Consider the following 23,567-nt stretch of genomic DNA (forward strand, 5'->3'; position numbering starts at 1 on the left):
ATCTTATTCAAGATATAGTTGGTTGTCAAAACAGCTTCTCCCCACATGTTATGTGGTAATCCTGAAGTTAGAAGCAGTGCATTCATCATCTCTTTTAGAGTTCGATTTTTGCGTTCTGCAACACCATTAGATTGTGGTGAATATGGAGCAGTTGTTTGATGAATTATACCACTTGCGTTGCATAACTCCTCAAACGGGGCTACATATTCGCCTCCTCTATCGCTTCGAATCATTTTGATTTTACAACCAAGTTGATTCTCAACTTCGTTCTTATAATTTTTGAACGCTTCTATTGCTTCATCTTTACTTCTTAAAAGATAAATGTAGCAATACCTTGTGCAATCATCTATGAAAGTGATAAAGTACTTTTTACCACCTCTTGTTTGCACCATCTTTAAATCACATACGTCCGTGTGAATTAATTCAAGGGGTTTTGTGCTTCGTTCAACCGAGTGAAACGGCAACTAAGTCATTTTTGCTTCAAGACAAATTTCACATTTATCTTGGGTATCCAATTCATTAGCCTTTAGTAAATCTAAATTCACTAATCTTTTAATAGCTTTTGAATTCACATGTCCCAATCTACAATGCCACAAATTTGAAGACTCAATCAAATAAGAGGAAGTAGATGTTTTATTCTTATTAGCCAGTGGCTTTGGAACACGCAGTGTTGCTACACTAAGCTTGAAAAGTCCGTCGGTTACATAACCTTTTCCGAGGGACTTCCCAAACTTATACAATGCAAACCTATCGGATTCAAATACAAGTTTAAAACCCTTATTCACTAGTATTGATCCTGAAACTAGGTTCTTCCGGATGTCCGGAACGTGCAGCGCATCCTTCAAGGTGATTGAGACGTCAGACGTCATCTTTAGGATTACATCACCAACTCTGAGGATTTCAGACGAGGCTTGATTCCCCATGTTTATCTTTGTCCCTTCAACGTTGTTGTAGGTGGAAAACATACTCCTATCTGCACAAACATGTGCAGTAGCGCCGGTATCAATATACCAGCCACCCTTGTTGTTGTTGACAAGGTTGACCTCTTCAGTGACCACAGCAATGAGGCCGTTCTCATCCCAGTCCTTGAATTCCTTCTCAATGACGTGGCAGCCGGCTTCTTCTTCTTGCTGCGGCAGTCTTTAGCAAAGTGGCCTGGTTTGCCACACTTGTAGCAGTCGCCTTCAAACTTCTTTGAAGGCTGCTTTCCCTTCCCTTTGTCGTTTGGACGGTTTGGGCGAGGGCGTTTGTTGGAGGGTCCGCCCCGCTCCAACAGATTGGCTTTGGCCTCATTTGGGGTGAAGCCCTTAGCCTTTTGATCACTTTTGCGCACGTCGGCCTCGATGCGCAACTTCACGATCAAGTCTTCAAGGGTCATCTGCTTTCGCTTGTGCTTGAGATAACTCTTGAAGTCCTTCCAACTTGGAGGGAGCTTGTCAATGATCGTGCACCTTAGGAATTTGTCGGGCAAGGTCATCCCTTCAGCCACTAATGAGTGGATGATCATTTGGAGCTCTTGGACTTGCTCCATGACGGGTCGAGAGTCGACCATTTTGTAGTCCATAAACTTGGATGCTACAACTTGTTCCGTCCCTGCAGCATTATCTATGCTATACTTCTTTTCTAGGTTTTCCCACATTTGTTTAGATGTGGTTACATTGGAGTATACATTATAGAGGCTATCATCTAATGCACTTAAAATAAAATTTTTACATAGATAATCCCCTTTTCTCCAAGCTTCATAGTCCGCCATGACTTCGAGCCTAGTCTCTTGGTCGCTTGGCGCGGGCGGCTCGTTCTCCGTGAGGAAGTTGGCGACGCCCAATGTTGTCAAGTAGAACAACATCTTCTGGTACCACCGCTTGAAGTCAGATCCTCCAAACTTTGGTGGCTTCTCGGCAGGTGGCATCATTCTTGGTGCCATAGGTGCCGCACTTGGTCCTTGGAATGAACCAATTCCGTTGCCCCCGAAGGAGCCAACAACATGGTTGGGCATAGAGCCCCCACCATTCATGTTGGGCATAGAGCCCGCCATGGTCGTACCAGCCCCGAAGGGACTAGCACCCGCATGAGACCCGAAGGCCCCAGCATTCGTGTGAGACCCGAAGGCCCCAACACCCGTGTGAGACCCGGAGGCCCCAGCACTCGATCCATTAAAGGACCCGAAGGAACCACTAAAAGTGGAACCAACCGACCCACTCGAAGTGGATCCACCAGTGAGCCCAAGGGGGTTAACGAACTCCCAAGGGGTTGTTGAGGAAGAAGGATAGCGCCCGGGAGTGGGCATCATCGTCGAAATCGACGACGTGTTGACAGGTCCAGTGGTCGCCATGGTTGAAGGAATGGCGGCGGTGGTGGCGGCAGCGGTGGTGTTGGATTCCGTCGACATCTCCAGCAAAGGTGTATTAAGTTTCGAAATTTTAAGTTCAGTTTAGAGGTCAAAAATCCCTTCAAAAGCAAGTTATCTCGTCTTGCGTTTGTTGGTTCTACTGATTACAAGAGATAAAAGCCGGGCGTAATACAACCCAAAAGAAGGAATACAAGAAACGAAACTGAACTGAATTACAATGAAACAAATAAACCGTGAATGTTTAGCCGAGTCGAGGAGGCCTCTTCCCGCAAGACGAAATACGCCCCGGTAGTGCTCTTCGGTTTGGCGTGTCGTCCCCAAAGGTAAAACGGCTACGTCTCTATTGATGCAGCACCGCAATCAGTAGAGCTCCGGCGAACTGGATGGAGGAGAGGGCAGAGCTTCGACAGAAGGACAATGCAGAGAGAGGGAGAGAGCTTATGATGATGCAGAAGGCTTGTAATGGTGTGTACTAATGCAGTGGTATGGCTAGCCTATTTATAGGCCAAGCCACCATGCAGGGTCAACCGAGCCATGAAGGCTCATCATGGCAGATTCGTAACCGCCGTCGGTTACGAGCGTGTGGCAGGCGTGTGCCTATCGCATGTGGAGCGTGTGGATTTCTCACGTGACAGCCGTGATTGTGCCTCGCTTGACGACGTGTCAAGCCACTTGGATTGCTGACTCGGCGGTGGTCCAAAAAGAATAGTTTGGGCCAAGCACCAAGCCCAAAGACCACCCAAAGACCAAGATCCAAGATCCAAGATTCCCGATCGGGCCCGAGGCCCGAGGCCCGCGCCCGCGCCCACGCCCCAAGCCCAAAGACCAATTGCCAAGATCCAAGTCCAAGTCCAAGTCCAAGTCCAAGTCCAAGTCCAAGTCCAAGCCCAAGCCCAAGCCCAAGATCGGGATCGGGATCGGGATCGGGCCCGAGGCCCGCGCCCACGCCCACGAGCACGGGCTCGGGCTCGGGCGGCGGCGGCGGCGCGCGTGTGTGGGCTTTTTCACCCATCTTGATCCACTATAATTATTAAGTAACATAAAGTCACTTAATTTAAACACATTAAAGATGTATTAATCTTCCAATGTGGGATAATTAACACTAGTTAATTATTCCCTAAGCACATGCTCCAAGCTTTAATTAAAAGCTAATTATGCCCAACTTTAATCCACTATTTCTCACTCACCGGAAATCGGATTTGAGAAAGTGAATATACTACATTTATCTACGTAAAATGTAGATCGACGCTATATCATTTAATTTCACAAAATTAAATGTCTCGTCACATTTATTCTTTGGTCAAAACCATTGACCGGGCATATTTAATCCATGATTTTTACATATAGTACTTAATTCAAGGCTATCGGAAGAAATTATTATCGTATATATTCACTAATTTAAGTTTTAGATGGATGAAATAAAAATTAGTGGATAATTGTATTATTATAGATACATACATGATAGTAGGAAAATGATCAATATAAAAATACATCTCAATACAAAATCCATATCAAATCCTGATCATGAGATTTGCTAATCTGATGGTTAATAATTAATTAAAAATATAAAGGGTTATTATTAAGGAGTTTTAGATCATATTATAAAATTAGGATTTAAGGTCGTGTTAAGATCATTTTAAATTTAATTTAATTTAATGAACTAAATATAAACTAACAATGACCTAAAAATAATATTTGCATGCTTGATTATATTAAAATTTAGTTTTGCAAAAATCAAAAACTCGGAAAATGATCAATATTAATAGTATATTGATTTGTATGAAATTCTCATCAAAAGATTGGTAATATCCAAGTGTATTAAATAGCGAAAAAATAAATGGAAGATGCAAAGTTTAAGGCGATAAACATATTTGCATTAAATCACAATTGAAAAATAATAATGATACAATGTGATCGTCATATTAGTGTTAGCTTGTTTATTTACCGTTAAACATAATTATCATTAGTTTGCTACAGGTAACACATTAAAGTTACGAACTCAATATCATACTCCTTCCGTTCTATAAAAATAACATCTTTCTATGTTTAGTAAGTCTTTTCTCTTTTATAAGGCGAGCCTCATTTTTCACTTACAATACTTCAATAACTTTTTTCTTTCTTCATCTCTCCTACTTCACCAATTTGGTAATAAATTAAATTCTTATCATCTCAAAAGTCCTTATTTCTTTTAATTTGGATTTGTAAACTAGGCAGAAATAATTAAATAAATAATAGAGAGTATAAAAACGAATTATACGAAACTGACGAAAAATGAAGAGTTTCATGATCCAACTACAACGACTTAGTTATTATTCAACTGATTTTCTTGCTTTTAGTATCACCAGAGTTATTAGATCTGTCACTTAATTAGATTAAACTCCTCCCAATGTGAGAGATATGTAGATTAAATGTTGATATCAAAGTCCCCGTTAAAAACCCAACGACCTCACATAAAATCTCAACTCTGCCGAATTCTATTGATTAAAGAGTGAATTATTCTTAAGCTCAAGTTAATATTTTATCTCCCAAATAATTTAATGAACACTAACACATTCAAGAGCTAGGTAATCAATTGAACGAAAAAAGCATAAGAATTACAAATAATTGCAAGAGCAAAACAAGGAAGAATCAATTGAAAAAAAAACTACTCCATCTGTCCCCTATTTTTGTCCACTTTTTGATATTTTCATTTGTCTCCCATTTATTGCCCACCTTCACTTTTTACCATGGTAAATAGGTCTCACATTCCACTAACTTATTACACCCATATTTTATTATACAACTAATATATAAAAGTGAGACTCACATTTCATTTACCTTTTCAACTCACTTTTCTGTATCTTTCTTAAAACCTGTGCTCACTATACAAAGTGGACTAAAAATGAGAGACAAAAGGTGTATGAATATAGTGCATCTTCACCAAGATTTCCACAAGTACTCACATACAAGAAGTAAAACAATAAATTTAAAGTACTAGACATGAAGTAAAAAAAAAACAAAACACAGTATTGAATTATGCGGTGTCCAGTCATATTATAAATTAGGTTATGAAGTATTTGTAAGTCTGGAAAAGATTTAGATATGGTAGGAAATGAATCCTAGAAGGTATAGAAGAGAGTTTTCACAAGGCAATATTTTATTTTCTTCCTTGAATTTCCGCCAGCTTTTTACTGTTTTGTGCAATGTTAGTAGAATGATCATAACTTTATCTATAGAACTCTGATTGAGGCGAAACCCTTTTCAGAGATGAAGAGAATGATATGTTTTAAGGACTAATTAGACTTCAAAAGTGCCAGCAAAATTGGCTCGAACTAAGAGTGTTGTACATCCTGTTGGGTCCAAACATCGGTTAATTTGGCTATTTTATCTTTTAAAGCCTTTTTCTGTAATTTTCAACAAACACGTCAAAATATAACAAAATGTAGAAACATACTCCATTTGTTCCACATTACTTGTGTCACTTCTTTTGCACTCATTTTGAAAAAATGACACTCCCTTCGTCCCACAAAGTTTGTCCCAGTTTGATCTGGTGCGGGTTTAAAGAAATTGTCTGACTTTGTATTAAATGGAGATGTGTAGTGGAATAAGGGTCTCATATTGAGGAGATTGAGGGGTGTATTTAATGTATATTTTTGGTAAAATTCCTAGTGGACAAACTTTGTGTGACGAACGAAAATGATAAAATGGGACAAACTTTGTGGGACGGGGATGGTAATAAATAGTTAAAGTGGAGAGAAAATTAAGTAAGCGAGAGAATAATGTGTAGAGAAGACTCTTTTCCTTTATATTCTTCTCTCTTACAAAATAATGAACATAATATGCATGATTAACATCTCAAACAAACCTAATATTTACCTACATGGAATATCCATGTTTTTCAAAAATCAATCACCAGGTTATAATATACTCATATAATTAGTTTTGTAGTATGGAATACTCATTAGAATGTCATAATTTTGTCATTATAGCAATGCGATTACCTATTTTAAAGTTACAACTTGCTCATTTATTACAATGATAAGGTTTAATCTTACAAATTGATGATCTTATTATTATTGTTACCCTAAAATTAGCAAAATTGAGAAATATGAGACCGACTTGACTAATAATATTTCTTAAAGTGAAAGTTATGAATCGTTTTTAGCAATCAAATTATAAAAATCCATGGTGAATTCATTATTTGAATGAATAAATAGTCTTTAATATGAATCTTATAAAGAAAGAATATACAAATAAAATACTCCGAACACAAAATCACTTACTATATATTTAATAAAATAAAATATACAAAATCAAATATCATTTCGCAAGTTCCATTAGCTTTTTTTAAGAGAAAATGTTCGTTCAAACCAACAGTTAGCAAGCGAGAGAAAAATTCACAAGCTAGAGAGTCCAAAATAATTCGTATTCAATCGATCATCTAATACTCTATTCAAATCATTACCCGCGGAATCTATTGTGAGGGAAAATTCGAACACCTTTAAAGCTCATTTTCAAGGGAGGAGGTAAATGTACAAGTGAAATAACTATTCCCCCGTTCCATAGTACTGAAGTTATTTTTTTCATTTTAGTAAGTTTCATAGTAGTGGAGTTATTTTTCTTTTTAGTAAAAGTCAATTCATTTCTTATCTCTTACATTACTATCTCTTACGTTATTTTCTTTTCATCTTTCTACCATTTTCATTTTTTTTCCTTTACTTAATTCACTTAACATAATATTTTCTAAATTTCGTGCAAAAAAAAAATGCTCCCACTGCCGCAAAATGAAGGGAGTATAATACTACTCCACTTTTTATCTCTTCTTCACAAAAACTCATTCTCCAATAAAAATGATATTTGGTACTTATGCTTTCTTCAATTTTGAACAAGTATATACTACTAGTAGTATAATATACTCATATCTCTTCTCCACACAAAAAGTAGATATAAAATAGTTGTTTTTTTACCTTTTCCGGTTTACCTTCTTTCAATGGATCTCACTACTTTGTAAGAAAGTACTATTATCTTTTTTTTAAAACAATAAAAAATATACATTTTCAATTTATAAATGCTTTAACATTTCATGATATGTTTGTTCAAAGTTATTGAATTCCACTCCCGTCGACACATAGCACTTTTTCTTATATATAGTCATTTTCTTTTCAATTTCATTAAAAGCAAAGGCAATCATAATCCGTCCAGGCATTGATTGGAACTATATATCACTACCTCACTTTGCAATAAATATGTGGGAATTTCTCGAGCCCATTTATGAATGTCTTACTTAATAACCAAATGATAATGGAAAATTCCATGTACAGAAAATTCTAAGCATAACGCGGTTGGAGAAAGAAACAATTACCCAAGTGTTATTAATTTCTTAATTAATTAAACAAATGGAAAACTTTCTCGATGTTCTACAAAAAAGTTAAAATAACCATACCTAACTCCCACTATTGCATAATTTAATAATGTGATTTTAGGAATTCTTTTATGCATAGTGTCTACTAACATTCTTCCAGCAACTGTTAGGGATAATTTAACCTCATCATTAAGCACTAATAAAGTAAGCCTTCATAGAGTGGTATCTCAAGGTAAAAAGGGTCAATTTAAGTCATATTATTTCCTTTTATTATAAAGCAAATTGTCAAATCAGTCTGACTTTTAGTTTAAAATAAGAGGTGAAGGAAGAAAAAATTGAGAAAGTAAGCTGAAGGAATGTACGTCTGCTTTTCAGGGCATCAACAGCAGTGGGGCGGCTAAGGGATGCCCTAAATCCCGTCATATGCATCGCTACCTTAGTATTTTATCCTCCTATTCTTTCACCTGCAGTGGGGCGCTCTAAGGCGCGTTCTATATGTTTTGCTATTGTTTTGTTAATTAATTTAAATGTTTTCAAATATATAAATGCAAACTAATTAAAAAACACAGCGATTAAATAAAAAATGGCAAATACTACATTGATTAAAAAAAAGGTACACGGGTTAGAAATAAAAAAAAGTTTTACTCTATAAAATTCTCAACTTCTGTCACAGCTCATCGATCAACCCCTTGAGGTATTCGGCTCTGACCGGATCCGTACACTTCATGAGGGCGTTGTGCGTGTCCAACAACGTCCGCGCCATTGAGGTCGTTGCCAACTCCGAGTAGACAAGTGCCGCCGGGGTCGGGGTCGTGATCGGCTATGGGGAGGCGGCTTGCGAGGAGGATGTCGCATTCGCCTTCCCCTTGTTATTCGCAACCTTGACGCCTATGGGACGTCGGGAGGACATCGGTGTGCCGGAACTCTCTTCCTCCGTGTACGTCCGGTTGAGGTCCACCGGACGAGTTCCGGTTTCGCTGCTCGTGTAACCACCAGCGTCGGTGGTCTTCGTCCTCTTCGTCGCACTGGTGTGTGCAGAATCCCGCCTTGAAACTTATGCTTGTCCCTCAAGAGCGCCCAGATGCTGAAATGCTTGAAGTCGCCGTACAGGGACTGGTACGACAACAATGCTCTATCGCGCACATCGCTCAAGCTCTCGCCGCTTCCCTACTCCCTCGAGCACTTCTTGTACTCCGCCGCGAACAGGTTGACTTGCTTCTTCACCTGATCCCAGTGCTTGCGGAGCTGCTCCCCATGGCGCTTATACGCGGTCGGCGGCTTCGCCTCATTGTAGCGCTCGGCGATGCGCTCCCAGTACGCGAGCTGCTTTAGGTTGTTCGCGAATATCGGATCCTCCGATATATCCACCCTACACCTCGCCAAGACGAGGGTTTCATCCGGTTGGTAGTTCGTATGTCCGGGGGCGTACTCTTCATTCGTTGCCGTAGGTGGCAACTTGTATGCCCTGTACTTGGTCCGCTTCTTTCTGGCGGGGGCGACGGCCGACGGCGCGTCGGCGGAGGGGCGGTGGCGCGACGGGAAGGGGCGGCAAGGCGAGTTAGAGACGGTTCCATGTCAGAGAGACCGTACGAATCCGTACTGAAATAGAGATCGTACTGCGTGTTGGGGTCGAACGACCGATATTCGTCAGGTTGTGTACCCGACCAACATGCACCGTCTCCAAACATCGGGCTATTGGGACTTGAGTATTCACCGGAATCCATTTTATAGCGTAAGTTGAGAGTGGAAAACTGAATCAAAAGGTTACAAATGAAATGTGGGGTAGGGGTATTTATATAAACACAATTTTCGAATTAAAAAAAAAACGTGTTGCATTGTCCGCGTCGTCCCAGTGGGTGGCCGATGCCCTATCGTCCGGGCTTGGTCCTCGGACTAAGCTTAGGGCGAGGACGACGCATCGTCCATCGTCCGCGCACCCACAGTGGCGGACGATGGCGCGCCCGAGGCATCGGGCGGCCTATCGTCCGCCCCACTGTGGAGAATTAAATTTGAACTGATCTCGTGTACTAATCCACTCCCCATTTCATTTCCTTAATTTTATCAACGAATAGTATCTTTTTAAGTTTGGGTAAAACTATAATAAAAAAATAATTTCTTTGTTATTTTCAATATAATACCAATAAATTATTACTATCACTATTTCTTATTTTAATTTTGTAACATATATTCTCATTTTAATTAGTAATATGTATTTGCTCACCGTGTTACTTACTACTAGTATATGGTAACGAATAGAGTTATGGTAATTTAGTGTACTGCTTGGGAGTGAATGCTTGTAATAAGGATATCCCTATTATAAATTTCGCAAATACGAAGGAAGTTATTTTAATTCCATTCCTACTACTACTACAAAACAAGGATTTATTGAGTATTCTTTGATAAGACAGCATGATTTAACCAAATTGCGATTTTAAAAAAAAAACACTTCTTTTTTTTTGGTCGTCGATAATTTTAGGCGGCCAGAATTTTTTTGAACGTCTACAGCTTATTCATTTCGCCTAGACATTGTCCACGCTCCACAGTCATAGATCGATTTATACATTAAGAGAGAAAGCATTATCGATAAATAATCCAACTCCAACCAAATAATTTTATTTGTATGGTTTAACTCGTGATAGATAACTTGATAAACAATCCAACTTCAACCAAATTTATGAAGATTTGTATGTCTGCCTTTTTTTGGGGGGGTCTCCGGGGCGGGGCGAGATTTGAACCCATGCTCTCAAGAGGTCACCATAGCTGTGCGCTGTCAATTGTAGTACAACTTGTTGGCTGTAACTTGTATGTGTGCTTTTTAATTGTATTTGACCATAGTTAACCGCATGATACAACAGAGACCAGATACAAACGAAAAAACTGGATTTGCATCGACAATATAATTTTGGCGAAGTAGATTTTGGAACAAATCCAAAGATTCTTAATGAAGAGCGAGACAGGAGCACATGAGCAGAATATGAGTTGTCTGCATTCCCGCATTTGTCGGATGAAAATGAAAAAATTGTGGTTAGCCAATAGCAATTATAGCAATAGCAATAGGTAGGCAAATATGATGTGAGTGAGTGAGTGAGTGAGTGAGTGAGTGAGTAGGATTAGATGTATCCTCTTCCCTTTACCCATTAGTCTATTTGGTTTGGCAGTCACTCCCTCTCCCCCACCCCCATAATTAGCCACCCTTAAATCTTTCTACTTTGATTTGTTAACAATAAAATGCGATTAGCACGGATAAAAATATACTTATCTAAATACTTAAAACTTATTTTATTATTGTATTTTAATAGCATATGCAATTTTTCAAATTAATGCATATAGTCAATGACCTACAAACAACAATTTTTACGGACATTTTTTTCTATTTTCTTTATTTTGATTTGTTCACACACGTGGATTTGTTTACCCACTAGGTTTTATTAATACTGCATTTGATGAATTTTTTGGATAGAATAAATGGTTTTTTTTCCTATTTATTTATTTTTATGCAGGAGTAGTATAGTGGAGTATATATAAAGAGAGAAATATCAGTAGTTGTGTTGTGTTTTCTTCTCTCCACCAAATAACAAAAGGTGCGATGGATCTTCAAAGAAGCCTCCTCCTCAATTTCACGTATTTCCAGCAAGATAAGGTAACAAAACTTGAATCATCTTCTTCACTTCATGACTCATTTGAAATAGGCTTCAAATTGTAATTGTGTGAATTACTAAAACAGAGCATGGACGAGGCGCGTGAGTCGCTGCTGCTAACAATGGAGCTTGAAGACACGCGCCTCCAAGCCCAGGAGGAGCTCAAAGCCAGAGACCAACAAATCTCTCACCTCAAAGAATTGCTCTCCGCCGCCATCAGAGACCGCGACGAAGCTCACGACAAATGCCACAAGCTAATGCTCCTCCTCCAACGCCAATCCACCACGCCACATTCCAGCATCGAGGACCGCAATAACAACGCCTCCGACTGCGACGAGAGCATTGTGTCGTCGCCGCCGCCGGAGCAGGATCTCGCCGTGCTGATAGACCACCGCCCGCTGCCGGAGAAGGGCAAGTTCCTGCAGGCGGTCATGAAAGCGGGGCCGCTGCTGCAGACGCTCCTCCTCGCCGGCCCTCTGCCGCAGTGGCGCCACCCTCCGCCGCCGCTCGACTCCTACCAGATCCCTCCGCCGCCTCTCTCCGCCCTCAACCACGACGGAAACTGCCGGAAAAGAGGCGCCTCGGAGATGTCGCATGACGACGCCCTCAAGTATCAAAGAATTGTGCTCCAATGACAACCCATAAAAAGGAAATTTGCCGATTTCTAAAATTTTCTTGAATTATTACTAGTATGATTGAAGATTCAAGATTAGGAAGGTGGGAAATGCAGGTGGAAATTAGTGAAATTTTGTACAGTAGTTTGGTTGAGATCGGTGAATGGTTAGAGAGTCGTTTTCAGTGACATGATTGGTCTCACTCCTTTTCTCCAAAAACTTGTGGAAACCAATGGGATGTGGATTTTTCATCATACTATTGTAACATGCTTGTTTTATGTTTATCAAAATTAGCTACAATATCAAATTGAATTTATAACTAGGAACCTCATGGACAAATGAGCAATTCATACATCATAGGTACATTGTTGGATATGAAAAATTGGCATCTTATTTAATCATCTTTCTACTAAACGAAAACTTTAAAAACATGTATGGAACACAAAATATTGACTTAAAGCGAAAACTAAAGATTTCACGACACGGGCTTTTGTGTGTGTGTGAATTTGACTCTATGGGAGAGGGGGGTTAGGGTGCACCAACCAGAAGGTGTGAAAGGGTTTGCTTGTCGGGTTAGGTGGGTTCCCACAAACCACAATTGAGATCTACTTATTGACCCATCTCTATTTATTTTTAACTTTTTATCATTGCTAATTAAATAATTCATCTTTTCTTTCATTTCTTTAATCCTAATTTACTCACTAATTCCTACTCTTTAAATATCATTATTATTATTAGTATAATTTAAAAGCCTAACAACAAAGAGCCGCAGCCCAACTTCCTTGAGCGCACAAAATCTTTAACTTCATCGAATTGAGGTTTTGGATGGCGACTTACCTCACTTTCCTCGTCATGCTATATACTAAATGTGCATTAAATTTTAGTTGCTTTAGTCTCACATTGTCACTTTTGTACAATATTCAACTTAATGTTTATGTACTTCCATACCTTATCACAATGATTTATATACTACGATTTTATGATGCATTTAATGGATGGAATGTTGACATGGTTTCATTAGAAAACGGTCTTATGATAGTACTCCTATCTTTTAGAAATTGGGATTTGATGCCGTTATACTTTTACATGCTGAAGTAATTTGAATTTGGTTTTCATGAACAATCAGAACACTAATAATTAGACCCGAATCAACCATGGGTAAAATTGTATATATGCTTCAAATATGATTACTTTGCACTCGAGTCTTTTCTTTTAATGTAGGGTGAAATAATAATTTAAATCAAAGTTAATCATAACTAATCAATTACATGAAATTTGTTAGTAATGATTCTAATGGAAAAGTTTGTGCAAATTTGCACAAACGGACCATAAACTGACCTTGTATATATGCCTGTGAATACATGATCATTTGATCACATAAATAATTACTTCATCTGTTCCACAATAAGAGTCCTATTTTACCATTTCAATCTGTCTCAAAATAAAACTCATATTTCATTTTTATCATAAATGGTAAGTAGGTCTCTCATTCCACCAACTTAATTCACTCACATTTTACTATAAAAACCAATATATATGAGTGAGACTCATATTCCACTAACTTATTCAATCCACTTTTCTTTACATTTTTTAAACTCCGTGCCCAAACAAAATAGGACCCTGTTGTGGGATGAAGGGAGTATTTGTTTTCTTTCGGTGTCATGATTACAATGCACACAAAAAATTGAACTAAATCTTTTAAAAAGGAAATAAAAAAGAAAAATAAATGTTTTAATAAAAATGAGAATATAATTTTGGCATTCTTCCTTCGTTGGTACATACTACATACTGTAATGTGGTGTATTTTTTGATGATAATTAATAACCCAACCGTGTGTTGATTAATTTCCTAGATATAGCATTAAAAAGCTGGCACTATCTTCGCGGGAGTGATTTGATACATAAATCAAGATATATGGAGTACTAACAAGTAGAATGAGGAGAGAAGAATTGGGCGTGAGAGACGGTTTGAATAACGCAGACCAAAGGTCGAAAACACACAAAATATCATCTTCAAGAGTCAAGAATGGTCCACACGGCAAAACAAATCATTAAAAAACAAAAATCAGCAAAGAAACTCAATGCACGAATCACGTTGCTTGCTCCCAAACACAAGTTTCTTCTCTAGTTTCCATCAACCCATTTCATTTTCAACAAAATCTCTACACCCCATTTGCTAACCCACATATGCTTCATCCTAAAATGTCTAGATGCCAACCCAAACATTAACAATAGGCCATACATTTTTCCATTAAAATTGCAAGTGCATTCCATGTGGCATGGATATAATATTTTCCTTTGTAAGGCTACCAAACTAATACATACTTCTAAATTCTAGTAACATGAAAATTTGCTAGCTCTCAGGCCCCATTAGTTTATCATAAAATTGTTTCCTCATTCACACAGTATAAATTAAAGGAAAAATATTTCAATTGGAAGTCTTACCAATCTAATGCCGAACTCCTGAATCTTGAGCACCAACTACTTCCTATATTACCCGCTCCACCTTCAGCGTTGATATCTGTCAGATTAATCAAATTAAGTCAATGCACAACCATAAAATATGAAAACAATGATATAGGTCAATGGTTTAGGTCAAGAGCTTGCAAATTTACCCTAGCTGCAAAAATGAATCTCATCATGTAATTTTTAATGTTTGTTTCTACCCTGTATCAGTTAATTTTAGGAATATTAAAATTTGCAAGTTTCAAATGCTGGAGAAGTTTGACGTATAGTATGAAAACACACCTAAGCAGACAAAGAAAAGGATGGAATAGATGACTACAATGCATGTTCCAGCTTGTTATCATCACTACTTGACTTTACGTCCAGAAATATCACATCTTTGCAAACTAATTGCAAACTGGAGTTTAATTAAAGTGCATGTTAGGTTTCCATATAATTCTTTGGGAGCTAATGAGATTAAAACCACTGTAAAATGAATTATTCTGCAGAAAAGAACCAACTTTACTCAGCAATGAAAATCCATTTCTTACAAGAGATAACACTTCCAGAATTAATGAAAGCCACTCTTTCCCATTTCAAACATCATCATTTTCATATTGGTTGTCTTTCTGGGTGTGCTTCTGTGCGTTGTACATATCAGCAACCTAAATGTAGCAAAATAAATGGCTCAAATCAACTGTTAAGAACAGTAAACTCACAAGCATAAAAAATAAAGGATGATTGAGCAAAAACCACAATATGCCAGTGAGTAGTTACCATATCAGATGAGGAGGCCTGTTCTGGATTCTTATCTTCTCGCACACGAAGTAAACGTGGAAACCTCAGAGAAATTCCCTAGGTCAAGATAGAATAAACAACATGAGCGGATGATCCGTACTTGAAGGTAATAACAAAGAAATCCAGCTTTCACGTATGTGTATGAAAATGAATTGGAATTTGTGGGTGGAAACATACAGCGCTTTTTAGCAACCAAAGGAGTTTACAAAGATACACAACAATAAAATAGTGAACAAAAAACGGCACAATTTAGTAAGGAATGTAGCATGCAATAGTTTTCACATACTAGAACTTTTGAACAAAATCACATCTCCAATAAATATGATACAATAGACAAATACAAGAGTAACCAAATCAACTCATTATCTCACTTTCTTTTCACTATGGCCTTGGACTTTTCACTATGGAAGAGTCACATACATTGGTAAGACATTTAATCTTAATTGAAAACTGAAGGAGCTCTCTAGGCTTAGAGCAGCCCACTACCTGTTTTGGACTCTTAGTTCAGTCTAGGCTTAGAGTTCCAACATTTATAAACACAACAATATCATACTAGATTATAATAATCATGGTTTTTTTTCTTGCAAGAGAAAAGGAGGTACCTTGTCGGGATCTACGGTGCCAACGGCAGCTCGGTGAACGGGGCTAATGGTAAGATCAGCCGCTTTGACCTCCCAAACCTAAAAGAGTAATATAAATATCAAACATCCAATATTTGAGATTTTATAAATCATGTACTATCTCTAGCAAACCAACCATTGAAAGATGTTTATAGGTACCTCACTAGGTTCAAACCACACATCCGGACTAAGTGTATCTCCATACCTGTAATATGACTGGACATTTGCAGATGTCAGAACCTTGTGAAGCTTCGAATCCCATTAAAATAAAGCACACGGGTTCGAAGTTAATTTAAATAAAACTCCAACCTTTGGCTTCTCAATAACTTTTGAGCGAAGACTAGAAGAACGTTCTTCAAGCATAGCTTCAGAAAATCCAGTTCCTAACCAGAAACAAACGTTCGTATATCAATAGACATCAAACACAACTTCAAACCATCAAGCAACAACAATTATGTATTTTGTTAGGAACATAGAAGAATGTCAGGATGGCATCAAGTAGAGCGTACCGATTTTACATATGCTTTGGAATTCTTCTTTGTCATTGTCATAACATGCAAGGAGAAAGGCACCGTAGACACCTAGAAGCACCAACAACATTACAATGCAGCAATTTGTCAGTAACTAAATGAAGAGGAATGCATCACCATTAACATGTCTGACACAAGGCATCATGTGATTATTGGTGTCCAATCAAACAAAGTTCATAAAGAACTTACCAGTACGTTTACCCCTGCCATGGAATGCAGCAATGGGGACCAAATCTAATGAATCACCAATACTGCAGAGCAGATAATGTCAATTATACCATGCAATGAGCTTATAAATTAAAGTTTCAACAAGCTAATGAGATTAAGGGCTTACGTGTCCATGTAGTCTTTCTTCAGTTTTAGCCAGTTAAGTGACCTTTTTGAAGGTTCATACGTAGCATCTTTTTTCAATGTTTTGATAATCAACCCCTCAGAGCTGGAAAGTAAAAATGAAGCAACAAAAAGGTAAAGAAGAAAAACTATTTGTACTAATTCATAGCATAGATAAAATATGTCCACGGATTCTAAGCACGCTTCTTTTCAGTTTCCAGGCGAGGTGCAGCAGCAAAAATTCAACTGCATCCCACAATTGGCATTACTCACAGCCCATGCGTCTAAATTAGTAAGACTAACCTTGAATTAACAGCATCATCTAGAAACTTTTGTATTTCCTCAAGATCATCTGATGTTATAGCAGTAGCAAACTGGAAAAAACCAGGTTCTTCTTGAAATGATTTGTAAAGGTGCTGCAAAAATGCCATTAGGGAGTCAACAAACATTATACAAGGCAAGACAAAATATATTGAATCACAGAACAAGTGTCCAAGCATGCAACAGCAGAGCAAAGTTAGAAAACAAATACTGAAGTTGATGGTGTTCAGCAGAAGCATTTATCATAACAAAGATTACATCAGTAAGTAAGTGCCAAACATTATACTGAAGATTACTGTTGAAGAAAGAAGATTGTTTCAGGATGTTAGTTGAAGACATGATGAAACCTAAAGGAAGCTCATACTTATTGCAACAATCTTCGTAACACAGACAAACTCTCAGAGTCAGAGCCAACATTAGGTAAAAGTTTATCCTCTTCAATTTAACCGGAAAAATAGAGGCATAAAACAACTAAAAGTTCCAGTATGCCTCAAACTCGTCCAGTTGCTCATGAACAGTTCAAAATAAGAATGATTGGAAGCATAAGTATTATCAGCAGGCAAAAGGAAAAGCAAACGAGGCATCACACCTCTCTACGAACATTCAGTTGCTCCTGCAGGAGTAGTTGGCCATCAAGATAGAGAATGTCGAAAGCATATATGCAAACATTGACTTTGATTTCATTCATGACAACATTTTTCCGAGCACGAGTGCTGAGTATCTGACAAAAACAAATTTGGTAAGCAACACATCTACAACAGTTATATGTAATGAATAAGACTGCAATATCTTCCATCAAAAAGTAAAAATGCACAAAACAAAAACTAAAAACAGTATGCTAAATGTATCATTTTTTAGATAGTGGTGGAGACAACAACTCTATTAAGTATTAATAATACGAAAATAATAACCATTATGAAGACTGAAGAGGCATTTAAACCCAAAAAGAAGCACTATGACAGCATAGTTCAGATAGAAGGAAAATGATAGGAATATCCACAACAAAAATTAGGGTATCTACCAATGCATTGGAACAAAAACCCAGTTTAAAAACCCCTCTGGTCAATTTTCCATAAGGCACTTAACCATTTCCATCTGGGAAACAGCACAATAATGGCTAACATTCATATTAGCATGATTTAGATATAGCACCTACAATCCCTACAAAAGCTGCCAGTACAATATATGTGGATACGAATTCCCCAAGTAAAACGTAACAACCACCACTCATAGTAAAATGAATTATCAAAAATTGGTCCTAGTTATGTATAAATAATCAAAAACTTTTGTACCTGGAAAGGTAGGATTTTCTGTTTTTCGCGATCGTATGCAACAAGTTCGCAGTCAAGAACAAATGATTTTACAGAAGGCTTTTTCAATCTGCAGTTAGAAGGTAAATGTTAGTAAGCAGTACACAAATAAATAAATGTAATGACTCAGTGTGAACAGCAAGAAAAGAGTTTCATGAGAATGGCCAGAGTGGAAGAGAAAAAAATGATAATGCCGCCATACAAATGGAATAGAGCTCTTTTAGGATTTATTATCAATGCATAAAAGCATAAAAGTTAGTTGATGGAACTATATAAAGCACTCCCTGAATCAGATAGGATAAAGTGTCAGTTCTATGATAAAAGATAAGGCATAGTGTTATCTTTCCTTTTCACCTAGGCTGCCTCCTATTTTCCTTTTGTACAATGCCATTGAAAAGATACTTGTAGTTTTTTAAATGGAAAAAGATACATGTAAGTTGTACTAGTTAATAAACAAATAAAAACATGTGCCACTAATACCAATAAGATAAACAGATAAGTCATCAACAAATGCAAATGTCACTGATACAACTAACTAATTTTTCTTAAAAAAATAAAAAATACCCACTCGTGGTATATTCCTGAATCCCGCCAAAAAAAATTTCCATCTCCGCAATATTCTAGGATGCCACAAATGATAATGAAAAATCATTTAATTTTATTGGGGGGGGGAGAATTCTGGCAGTTTTTAAGTAACTGATTGTATTCTTGGATAAATCCAAGTTTCTTCAATCTTCTCCTATTTACTTTGTAATCAAGCGCTCAGTTAAAACTACTAAAACAAGTGCAAAGGGCACAACTTGGTTGATATTAACTTGGCAAAAGAACATGTTTATCAGATATATACTACTCCTATCAGTTTCAGTTAAACAAAATCAGGCCTGATGTATTAGTATCTATTAGAAATGGGCCACTCACCCCCTTAAAAGCCCTCATAAGGGGGGAGGGTTATCCACACTTATATAGAAGAGATAGGATCATCGCCAAGTCGAAGTGGGACAAGATTTAGAGATTTTAACAGTAACAATTAGAAAGAAGTACTGCAGCAAAAATCATTTTCCTTCTACAAAAGTACTACTACTACTACTACTTTCTATGGTTGACAAGCCATTTCAAACAGCTTGTGGTAGCCTGTTCCCAAAGGCTTTCTGGCTTAGCTACTCCGGAATGGTACTTTTATAAGATCGGGTTATCATGGTATACTTGTCAAGTAGGTGTCACAACTCAAGTCCTAACACATGAAAATAGCCTATAGCTATTCATTAAAGTAAAGATTACCTAGTGATAGCAGCAACAACATCTGGAAACTTTCCAGTGTTCCGCTCTGCATTTCTACTGTATATCTCTACTGAGCCATTCTCCATATAGTGTATCTACAAGGAAAGTTAACAGTTTTATTAAAAACAAACTCGAGATTTCATAATTCCAGAATTTTTGCATATTATTTTAAGTATTGTCACCTGAGCACGTTCTCCATCATACTTGTATTCGCAGGTGTATTCCATACCTTGAAACTTTTCCACAATTTCAGATACTCCTTTTGTAGGTTTAGCTAACATGGGTCCGACAGGAATACCGGGTGAAAAGCTACATGTCTTGTGTAGATCCCACACACCACCACAAAGAAGAGCCGGAATGATTTTATCGTATACTGGAATTACAGAATAAACTTGTTTGATGATTTTTGCAGCCTGGTAGACAGAAGAGAAAATAAATAAATTTATCTAAAAACGTCGTACGATAGCCGGAAAGAATAAGTATATAGAAAATCATTCAATTCAACAACTTAAATCTGCAATCCAAATTAACTTCCCAGACTTCAACCCACTAGCTCTTGATGTCTACCTTTAATCTACATGACATTATAATCCATTGCTCAATTAATTTAGACTCTTCTGCACATCAGGGTAGATTGTTCTGGAGATATTCTAGTACATAACAACTTACTTCTTCGAGCGAATGATCAGCCTTCGCAGAAACTGAATGCTTCTCTGAATATACAGCAGCATGCCCTAATGCAGCCAATAGAGTTTGTTCTGCCAAACCAATACGTAATTTTGTCTGCATGAAAGCCAAGTTTGTGATTTGTTGCATGAATCAAATCTAAACCAAATAGATTATTTTTAATGTACCTGGAGCAAACGAATCAAAAATTGAGGTTCGCAATCAGTTGTTGCAACTAGTAATGCCTTTATGAGATTCTTTTTCTTCTCTTGACTATCTTTCCCAGATTCCTGTGGCAGCTAGCAAGTTAGACGAGAAATACATTGATCACTTGATTAATGTAACTTTAAAATTAAGGTTCAAAAGTGAATATTCTGATGAGTTAATGAAAAAACAATCTGTAATAGAAATATAGAATATATAAGAAGCATCATTCTTGATAATAGTATCAGACAAGCTCTTAAGTTGGCATGTCTTATCACTCCATGGTCAATGGAAGGTGAGAGCACTAGAAAAGGATACAGGGTCTATTGCATTAACTGTGATTAAGAAGCCAACAATGTTAACATATAAGAGCTCCAGTCTGGACTCTGGAGCCATTAAGTGATTAAACTAACTTGAACGTCCGATCTGTTACACGTAAAGCTATACACAGTAATTTCTAACCAAAATGCATCAGAACCTTCGCTGGAAAAAAGAGAGCAATATTTGGAACCACCTACTTGCTTACTAAAATCAAGCTGCATTTAATTTCTATATTTTGAAACCAATTAAAGAAAGATGCAACATCTGAATCAAAGAACCTAATTATGCAAACAGAAAATGTAACAAAAACTTCAACAAGGAAAATAAATACAAAGATAATAGTCATAATACCAAATACATTTCGGAGAAATAATAATACCTTGGCAATCAGCCTAAATGTGTCAAAGACTTTAACAACGGTTAACGGTTCTGGTTTACGCAACAAAGGCTGCGACGTACGTATGGCTTTTGCTACAAGGCCTAGATCACCAAGTTCCTACAGTGAAGAAATATTCAAATAAACAGAACAATAACAAAGCAGCAAAGAGTGTGACAGATATTACAAGAATAGAAGCTCATCACTAGAAAAAAGCAAAATAGAAACAAGGACTTATTAATAAAACACAGCAATAAAACCATATCTCCAAAGAAGACATGTCACAACAAGAAAAAAAGATGCCCATATTAGTGTCATCTAGGTTCTACCAGTAGAGCAGGAAGAAACCATTTTTCATAATCTTTATCCACGTTATGAACAATTTCTTATTGTGAAACAAATGATTCACAGGGTCAGGACGGCAACAGTTCTTCATCTTAAATGCTGACCGAAATGATGGAATGATAAGATGGTGCATTACAAGGAACAAAATAGAAGAATGCTTAGAAATGAAATCATGTAGGTGAGCGCATATACACAGAGGTTTATCTTCGGCGCATACTAAACTTAAGATTCAGGGAAGCTAATCCATGTTATTCCATCATACATGATTTAGAAAAAGCTCAAAACCAAGCAAATTAAAGGCATGGCACATAGTCAACTTCAATGGTAAATCATGCAATCACCTCGTATTGCTTCTTAATATGTGCTTCTTTAGCCCCACAAGCCTCAGCAAGTGCCTTGATAATCGAAGATTCCCCAATACCAAGCTCCAAACCCTCATGAGCAGGTGCGATCCTATTCACCAAAAGGTACATAACCGCCAAGAGATCATCCGGCGCTGTCTCCATCACTGTCCTCAGCATATTACACACGATGCCTGTGATAACAATCCTGCCTGACTCCTTAGAGACAGCCTCCAACGTCTTTGCTAAAAACATGAAAGGCACCCGTTTTCCTTCACCCCAATACGCCGCCTTCTTCGCTTTGAATTCTACAGCCTTTTTCTTCAACTCCGATACACTCTCCTCTGGCGTAATTGACAACTTCGGCTTCTTCGCAACCACCAAGCCTTTATCCGCATTACTACTAGTCTGAATTTGATTTGAACCTGAATCTTTCAACCCACCGATTTCACACGAGCGCGAATTCTGCACAACATCTTGATTTTCAGTGGGTGCTGGTGTGTCTTCCTTTTGTGGAAGTAAATCAGGGGTTTGGGATTGGGGTTTAGATGGGCTTTTACGTTTCCGTGGTGATGATTCTTTAGCCTTGGACGGTTGATTTTTCTTCTTGGAAGCATTGGCCATGAGAACATCAAAAGCTGAGCGGGAAGAGCCAGACATTGTTCGTGCACTAGGGTTTAGTGTGGTGGAATTAAAGAAATGCTTAGAGGAGATGGAGACAGGGGATCGGGAGGTGAGTTTTGTGGCGACGTTAAGAGAGAGAGATACGAGGAGTGAGGTGTGGCGGCATGAGCAGAACGAGAACATCAACTGCGCGGGAAAATTGTGCAGTGGATTGTGAAGGCTTCACAGCAGAACGAGAACATCAAAGGCTAAAACTCAAAACGACATCGTCATCTAAATTTCACCTGTGATTAAAGAAAAAAACCAGTAAGAGAAATACCAAAATGAGGGATACGTCAAAATTCAAATTGATGAATCTGAAGCCCATACTATAAAAGGCCCACATTCTGTACCAAAGGAGATTTTCATCCACATTGGAAAAATCGAAGAGATAGATAAATTATTTACTCCCTAGTAGTAAGTATTTAAGGCTATAATAATATTTTCATAATGATTTGACAAAAGAAATTCTCTGATAGTAAAATGTAATTAATGTTGTTTTACATACACCAAACAATGTGACCTCCTATATCATGAATCAGATAGAAAAGTTATGAATCAAATCGCAACATTAATATCAATTTATCAACTTCAATCTCGATGGATCAAATCAAAGTGGTAGTTGGAATTGAAAATGAGTTGGCACTTCGGCCTGTTAAATTGGGTACTCGCGGATACCTGATCCGAAATTTTCGGGTACCTGATTCTGAAATTTCCAAAATCCAATATCAGATACTCGACCCGAATTTGAATTCGAGTACCCAAATACCGGACTTGAGTATCCAGTCCCAAAAAAATCGGGTATCCAGTCCCAACTGTGATTTTGATTTTTTTTTTTTACCTTCACTCCTCATAGCTAACGGCGGTAGCGAAGGCGGCGGCTATGGATGGCGGTTGAGCGGGACGGTGGCGGAGAGGGTGCCTTGTCGTTGGCCACTGGGAGAAGGCCGAGGCGGAGGAGGGAGGGGCGAGAGGGAGAGGGAGAGTCGAGAGGGTGACGGGAGGTGGAGAAGGAGTTGCGCTCACTTCATTCTTCAACTGAATAAGAATTTGAATTGGGAATTGGGTTTGGCCGTT

At 37.9% G+C, this 23,567-nt stretch overlaps 2 protein-coding genes across 2 annotated transcripts; one reads left to right on the forward strand and one right to left on the reverse strand.

Annotated features, from left to right (window-relative positions):
- The first annotated feature begins 11,214 nt into the window (after window positions 1-11,214).
- On the forward strand, window positions 11,215-12,250 carry LOC121811426. The gene is made up of 2 exons (XM_042212279.1): window positions 11,215-11,331; window positions 11,416-12,250. The coding sequence occupies exons 1-2, from the start codon at window positions 11,278-11,280 to the stop codon at window positions 11,962-11,964; spliced, it is 603 nt and encodes a 200-aa protein (XP_042068213.1). The 5' UTR covers window positions 11,215-11,277; the 3' UTR covers window positions 11,965-12,250.
- A 1,917-nt stretch (window positions 12,251-14,167) lies between these two features.
- Window positions 14,168-22,762, reverse strand: LOC121742703 (DNA ligase 1-like). The gene is made up of 18 exons (XM_042135934.1): window positions 21,828-22,762; window positions 21,145-21,261; window positions 20,429-20,530; window positions 20,244-20,357; window positions 19,757-19,987; window positions 19,575-19,669; window positions 18,279-18,366; window positions 17,576-17,707; window positions 16,969-17,081; window positions 16,670-16,771; window positions 16,525-16,586; window positions 16,315-16,386; window positions 16,115-16,188; window positions 15,965-16,021; window positions 15,788-15,865; window positions 15,165-15,242; window positions 14,939-15,052; window positions 14,168-14,463 (listed from the first exon to the last, which is right to left on the reverse strand). The coding sequence occupies exons 1-17, from the start codon at window positions 22,632-22,634 to the stop codon at window positions 14,984-14,986; spliced, it is 2,391 nt and encodes a 796-aa protein (XP_041991868.1). The 5' UTR covers window positions 22,635-22,762; the 3' UTR covers window positions 14,168-14,463; window positions 14,939-14,983.
- Between the last annotated feature and the right edge of the window lie 805 nt (window positions 22,763-23,567).

The sequence above is a fragment of the Salvia splendens genome, chromosome 7 (genome assembly GCF_004379255.2).
Source record: "Salvia splendens isolate huo1 chromosome 7, SspV2, whole genome shotgun sequence".
NCBI classification, from domain to species: Eukaryota; Viridiplantae; Streptophyta; class Magnoliopsida; order Lamiales; family Lamiaceae; genus Salvia; species Salvia splendens.